The sequence below is a fragment of the Ascidiella aspersa genome, chromosome 6, assembly GCF_963924565.1.
Source record: "Ascidiella aspersa chromosome 6, kaAscAspe10.2, whole genome shotgun sequence".
Taxonomy (NCBI): Eukaryota; Metazoa; Chordata; class Ascidiacea; order Phlebobranchia; family Ascidiidae; genus Ascidiella; species Ascidiella aspersa.
In genome coordinates, this window is record NC_139452.1 from 15,754,061 (window position 1) to 15,761,342 (window position 7,282).

General features: G+C 34.8%; 1 protein-coding gene across 1 annotated transcript; it reads left to right on the plus strand.

Moving 5' to 3' along the window:
* Nucleotides 1-1,658, plus strand: LOC146140444 (uncharacterized). The gene has a single exon (XM_083392159.1). It carries the CDS (start codon nucleotides 174-176, stop codon nucleotides 1,140-1,142), a length of 969 nt encoding a protein of 322 aa, XP_083248285.1. The 5' UTR covers nucleotides 1-173; the 3' UTR covers nucleotides 1,143-1,658.
* The last annotated feature ends 5,624 nt before the right edge of the window (nucleotides 1,659-7,282 follow it).

Consider the following 7,282-nt stretch of genomic DNA (forward strand, 5'->3'; position numbering starts at 1 on the left):
TGTTGGCTTATCAACAAAATGTAAAAAGCATTACTTATTTTACTAACGCAACAAGAAAGTTAATGCAACATGAAAATTTAATTGCAGATTGTGCTCAATTCAGATTAATACTTAACGTTCAACTTGAAAGAAAGCAGACACGTCACATCTGTTAAGAGCAACTTTGACCATCTATGTCTGCGAGCTGCTGCCACCAAAATGACAGTAGCAACCTGAGCTGCACGCAAGATAACGCCCTGCAGTACTATGATATTGACCCGGAGTACATGCAAAGCTATAAAGCACCGACCGCCCTTTCTTTTACATTGGCTCTTTACCTCTTCCTGGCGACCGTTGTGCACGAGTGGAAGAATCGACGCCGAAAGAGAAAAACTTTATCAAGGCGCATTGTTCCCTTTTCCATAGGCGTATGCTTCCTTTATTCAGTGTACACCATGATTGACTTATTTTATGGCAATGTTGGTAGGATTGCTTGTCAAGCCTTCCACTGGTGGGGTACCGCCTGTTATTGTTCTGGGAATTGCCTTGTGTATACCATCTTATGGTCGCGACAGCGAAAGTTCTACTCTGATCCGCTGCTGAAGCACACGCGAAGTAACAAAGTACGCGCCATCAGCCGTAGGATTATTTTTGCCATCTACACCCTGTTTGGAGTCATTTGCGTGTCCTTCGAGTTTACCTACTGCGTGATTGGCAGCGACGCTGGCTGCATTACGGTTTGGCAAACCCACATCAGCGTAGTCGTAATATCAATGGTGTTTATCGTCGGGTGTTCGCTACTTCAAATGATACTCCTCGTTCTTATAGCATACCCGTTTCTCAATGCGGACGCAGGTGGTATGTGCAACCTTCTGGCGAACTTATGCAAGCCCTCTACTTGCGATGTAGAAGCGATGCTGAAACGCTTGCTACTTTGTGCAGGAATTTGCGTCATTACCACCCAAACTGCAGGAATGCTAATTGTGTGCGATGCTCTTAATTTAATTCGCTTTTATTGGCCCTCTGCTTTGCAGTTTGACATGTTGGTAAACAACATGGCCATTATTTTTACTTTTGTCGACTGGAAACAGCACCTCTGGTTACTTTCGGAGGCTCCTCTTCGTTCCGCAGAACCTTTTTCGGAAACTGTTGTACCACTGTAGGATGTTAGCATATTGCAAGTGTGTTATTCAATGTTTTTGTTTTTTTCAAATTGGTTTTTATTCACACACAACGAGTATTTGCGCCCTATTACCTCATAACTTCCCATGAAGCCTGCGTATAGCACAGTGCTTGTATTTATTTGCATTGTTCATTAAATATAGGTTCAAATAAAAACGTATTTTCATTAGACGTGTCCATTTACTCGACTAGTAGCAACACTTAAATTAATTAAAAATTACTAAAAGCAACGCTGATGTATAAGGAAAGATTCACTATATGTTTTATATGGTCATACAGAAAACAAGGGCAATAATCTATTCAAATTTAGCAATATACAATGGTGGTTTAACAACTTATAATGGACGACATTTTAGTTCGTGCCATGGCAAACGCAGACAGTTGCTTAAGAACAACTAACAGTGCGCATCATTTCTGTAAAAAAACACATTGCCTGTCAAAGTTTAACAATACAAAATACCAAAGTTTAACAATGCAAAATATGTAAACTACCTGCATATGAAACCTTTGTCCAGGGATATTTTTAATTTCTCGCTAAATTTTTCTGTACAAACTTGCTTCATGGTGCATGGTTTTTCTCAGCAATTGTTGTGTTTTACATACTACTAGGCCTACTGATATTTCAATCGTTTTCCTTTTTTGTTGTATTTCTATCACTCTTTTGTTTTAGCGTCAAACTCTCAACAATCAAATAAAGGAAGTCAAACAACACATTTTAACAATTTTTACCTGGTGAGAAGCATCCTGGTTTTTATGCTTCACAATTTAGTAAAATCTCTTATGACTAGGGCGAATATTTTTCAACCAAATGTTTTTTTAAATTTACCTATTAGGTCAAAATTTGTCAAAATTATCTATTTAAAAAAGTTAAACGCTCCCCGTCGGGGTATTGCATTAAAACCTCGTTAGTGCTTTAAAATTTAGATAGTCGTGTATCTCTGTTTTGGACAAATGTAACAGTAATTATTGTTTTTTGTTGATTTGCAATTATGCCATTATTTCGATGATATGCTAGTGTAGGTGACGTACTTATTATTTGTTGATATGATTCGAAACCAAGTTTTATAACCAACTTTATGACGTGACTCAAGCGCAGTCCTATCACCATAAAACATTTACCGAGTAAAGTAACACGAAGATGTTATTTCCATTCCGTTAACACGCCTCTGCTAAACGATTCTATGGCAAGTCGATGTGTACAAAAGCCAAACGAGATCTTAACTTAATCAACTGAACGTAACTGAACTTAACTGAACTGAACTGAACGCAGCTGAGCAAATGGCTCAACTCCTTCAACGAAAATAATGTAACGGACAGAAGTAATTATTTTACTGGACTGTTAGTACTGTGCAATGTGCATGGACCTTAAGCTATTCCTTAAGTTGATTGCCATTCTGATGTTATTCAATAAAGTCAGATACGTTTAATATTTTGCTGTGGCTAAGCTCTTGGAACACGCGACCTTCGAACAACTGAAGGTTTAACAAATGAAGATGTTATGCCGGACTGTTACTACCGTACTATGGACCTTTTCGCTATCAGTTTAGCCCTGCACTAGGACAAGTCATCGTTATTTTTTTGCAATTTTTTTAAAATATAATATCAAACACGTATTGTTTTCTTTGGCATTTTTATAGTTGTTTGTCTCTTCAAAATGTCCAAGTTTTAAACTAAACATTTTTAAGAGTTTTGCATAACCAGAAAAAATAATTCATTTTTGTGTTTTATATGTCATATAAGTAAAAATCAGAACAAATGACTAACGACTTTTCATTATAACAGTTCTTCATACAATATTGCTTTTTTTAAATATATGTATAACCGGTCAAAATTGTCAAGGTTAATTTTATAGTCAAAATTACTTATTTTTTAGGTAAAAAAAAATAATGGCCCTACCAATGACAAATCAAATTTAGACCAGTTGGTTTGTACTAACCAGTGTTGTACACAAGTCGTTTAGAAAAACCTTAGGCTTTAGGTCAAGTTAAAAAAGGTAGCAAGTCCCAGACCAAGTCATTTTTATAGCAAGTGAAGTTATTTACATCAAAATCAAATATTAAATTGTAAAAATCGAAAATTTTAGCGAGCAAACTGTTAAGAGCAAAAATTCGGTAAAAAATAGCCATTTTTACAAACTAATATTTAAAAGCGTTTATAGTCACAGTTAAGTCGTAATTGTCCGTTAGGCTGAAATCGCATCAAAAAAGTCCTTTGGCTCAAAAGAGTCAGGTCAAATCATATAAAGACAGTGACATAGGGCTCGTAAGTACTTGACTGATGCCATTATAATACTGCTTCCAACCTTAGATATCCTTGACGGTGAACATAGTGACTCGACTGAACTTTGAAATTGGAAAGTAGGCCAAAACTAGAAACACTTTATGAACAAGTGAACGCGGTGCGTAACCAACGTTCGATGGCGCTCACAACAACTATATGCTGGCAAAGACCATGCACTGTTTGGAGGTGGATTTGTATGTCAAAATATAATGGCTAAGTCTTATAAGTTACCTAAATGCAATAATTAAAACGACCTGGAGGCTGAAACCAATGTATGTTATAGCTACAAAATATGGCTATAGGCTCGTATACATCTGTCCTTAAACCGAAAGTGAACCCTAGTTAGGATATAAAAAACTCTGTATGTTTAAACTCTTAATTAATAGAAATATATTGGAGCTGCATGTGATTCCCGATAAATGCTTTTACAAAGTTGAATTTGTTGAAATGTGGAAATAGTCTGCATTTCGAATTCGAATTATTTAGGCTATTTGTGCTTGTGGGAACTCCTAAATATTTAAAGTGTTTGACATATAGCTACATAGCACTTGTAGCGAAAGGTTGCACAAGGTTGGACATTGCCTGAGTTTGGACGAGAGATACGAAAGACAAGGCTCACACTATTTAAACTCGATTTTATTTATGCAATTTGTCTTACGCTTTGTTTACTTCAAAAAGTTCAGTGACGAGAATTGGGTCGCCAAAGCTTCGTTGTTCTACTTTTGGATCGCCGCGAAAAAAGTTGACAAACACTGCTTTACAAGAACCATTTTGTATTTAGATGCAATAATTATTACCAAAATCAAACACCTGTAAAAACGCCTTAACAAAAGTACCAAAGATTCCAATTAATAAACCATATATTATGCAGTGTAAGTAAATATTTAAGCAAGGCCATTTTCTGTTAAAATGGTTTCCTAATGTTTCCTAATGAAAGTTAATTAAATTATTTTTCCGCTTTAATAATTTCGTTAACTATAAGCTGAAAACATTGGATGTACCATAAACAACTAGCACACATACACTACACTTTCGAATTGCATCTTAAATCAAATGAATTATTCTTAGTGCCCATTCCGTGATTAACGTAGGAGTTTGCTCGGGAACAGCAGGTATTTGAGATTAGTTAAGTTAAACTCGCTTACTAACGCCATCTGCAAAAGTTATTATTTTTCCCCAAATTGGCTATTAACATAGACAGAAATACTTTATTGCGAATCCACTCAAAATTAAACCTTCTTATATGTATTGTTTTTCGCTCGTTATTGTCCCACAATATTTTCAACTCTGAACTTTTTCACAATTATTCGTCTATAACAGTGGTTAAAAACCTTTTTCCTAGCACTTCCCTTTTGGTAAATGTCAAAAATTACAGAAGATATTATTTAATGATCATAGGCCTACCAAACGCAGTTTGGAAATGTTTGGGTTGCAGATCAGTGAATCAACATGAAAATATTAAAGTACATCTTAATCTTGCGAAGCAATTAATGATTTATTTCGTTTAAATTAGCTAAGCTTCGAAGAGGGGGGCGCGATCAAGTTTCGGTAATTGTGTCAGGGTGACGCGACCTAAAAACTTTAAAAACGCTTGGACTTAGGAATACTTAAAACCAAAATGCGATTCGCGTCTACAAAAAACAATTCACACGAAGAAAAAATTACATAGGCTTATATTTTGGGCAAAATAAATATAGTGTTGGAGCATTGCCTCGGTAATAGGCTAATTATTTTACCGGGGTGATCCGCAATGTCTCGGCTTAGCTCTACAAATTATAAAAAACATTTGCTTGAATTTTAAAAGACCAAGACAGTACCGCAATAACGTTGCGAAAGCACGCGTAAAGCAAAATGGATTGTCCAAATGACTTGAGTTTGTACCCAGCAAACAATTTACCGTTGCGAAAACGTTTTTTATTGGACTATTTAAACTACCAATAACGTTGTACCGGACCGTTTATTTGTCGTGAAGTGTAGTCTCCCAGCATCGTTTTTTTAAAACGACATAACCCGTCAATTCTGACTTTCCTATAACGTTGCACAGAAATGTCCTATGGACGTTATTGTGTAGACTCTAATTACCGTTTGTAAAACGATAAATATTACGTAAATTCTAACTTTCTAAAAACGTAAAACACAAACATTTATTACTGACTTTTCTATAACGTTGTACGGAAATGTTGCATGGACGTAATCGTGTAGACTCTAACTACCGTTTGTAAAACGATAAATATTACACACGTAAAACGCAAACGTTTATTACTGACTTTCCTATAACGTTGTATGAAAATGTTGTAAGGATGTAAATTTGTAGACTACCAGACACGTACTCACAACGTTGTGCTTGCTTTAAAATTTTATTAAAAATCATAGTTGAGAAAAGAAACGAAACAGTAGAACCCGAGGTATTATTCGTGCTTGGATGGCATATTAGGTGACATCCGACGTAATCTAAAAAAATATTAGTCTCGCCCAACGAATCTTCATCAATGGCATATTTAATCGATTTGATCCAACGTAGGGGGTACTGCTGTGCAGCATGAGGACATGTCGCTGCTGGATACTGGCAATTCGATGTTCCTAAAAATAACTTTGTATTATAATGGAAATAAAATAACGAAATTCAGAAATATATATCTGTTAGATATACATTTCTATATGATTACGATTTATTTTCTTAAGTCAGGGTTGCATAAACTTTTAGCTGTAACGGCCCTATTGAAGTCTATATTTTTCTCATGGCCGCCAGTATAACGGGGCGTCATAAACCAATTAATTCTAAAAATACATGAAGTTCGCTAACGAACTAGTGCGAAACCATACAACTGGAAAAAGGTCTAATCGCGTAAAGCGCAAAAAAAACGTTTATTGGGTTTAAATTGTCAAAAAAGCACAATATTACATTTTCATGCTGTAACAAATAGTGCAAATAGACTATAAAACACAATAAAGACAGATGAAAATTAAAAAAAAAAAAGAAAAAAAGTTATACCATTTTTAAAATTCCTATTTTGGCATTAAGTAAACACGAGTTGGTATCAACGAACGGCCGCCAACACTTTTATTTTCCCAAACATGTAGTAGTCAACGGCCGCAAGTTGTGCACCCCTGGCTTAAGTAATAAATTGTTTAAATAATAAACGCAATACTAAAAGCATGCAATATTTGATTCCATTGGAATTGCGTACAACATTTCACACAAAAACATTGACAACTATAATGCATAGTTTAACTTAAGGAATATATTTGGGTTGAATGTTCTCTTTTCAATCGCAAATAGTTGATTTTTACTGGTTTCGCAGAAAGATAGTTTTAAAGCTATTTCATGTGATAAATAAAAGGGCAATGAACATGTGTCTTGTAATAGCGGTTTGGGCACAACTCAAATATAAGAATAAAGTCTTAAAAGTGTTAAAAAAACTCTGTTGCCCATATAAAATGAACAAAAATCATACAGGTTATGTAATAAATTTATTAAGTATGCTATTTAAGTAAATTAAAATTAAAAAATGTCAACGTTACCTTGATTAGCAGCCGACTTAATTAGGAACATGTAACTAGTCTTCAAATTCCAAAGAATAGTCTTTATTTAATGACACTTTATGCCGATATATCCATTGTCAATATCCCAGATATGCAAACTTTCCAAAGATAAAATAAAGCTTGTTTTAAACGTTAGATATAGTTGCAATATTTTCATAAACATTACAAAATTCATCATATTCAATAAACACTGCACCATTTACCTATAGATACCTGTAAAGGAAACTAAGAAATACAACTTAACCTAAACACATGTTTGATAATAAAGTTTAAGTTTAAGGCGAATAAGACAAACAGC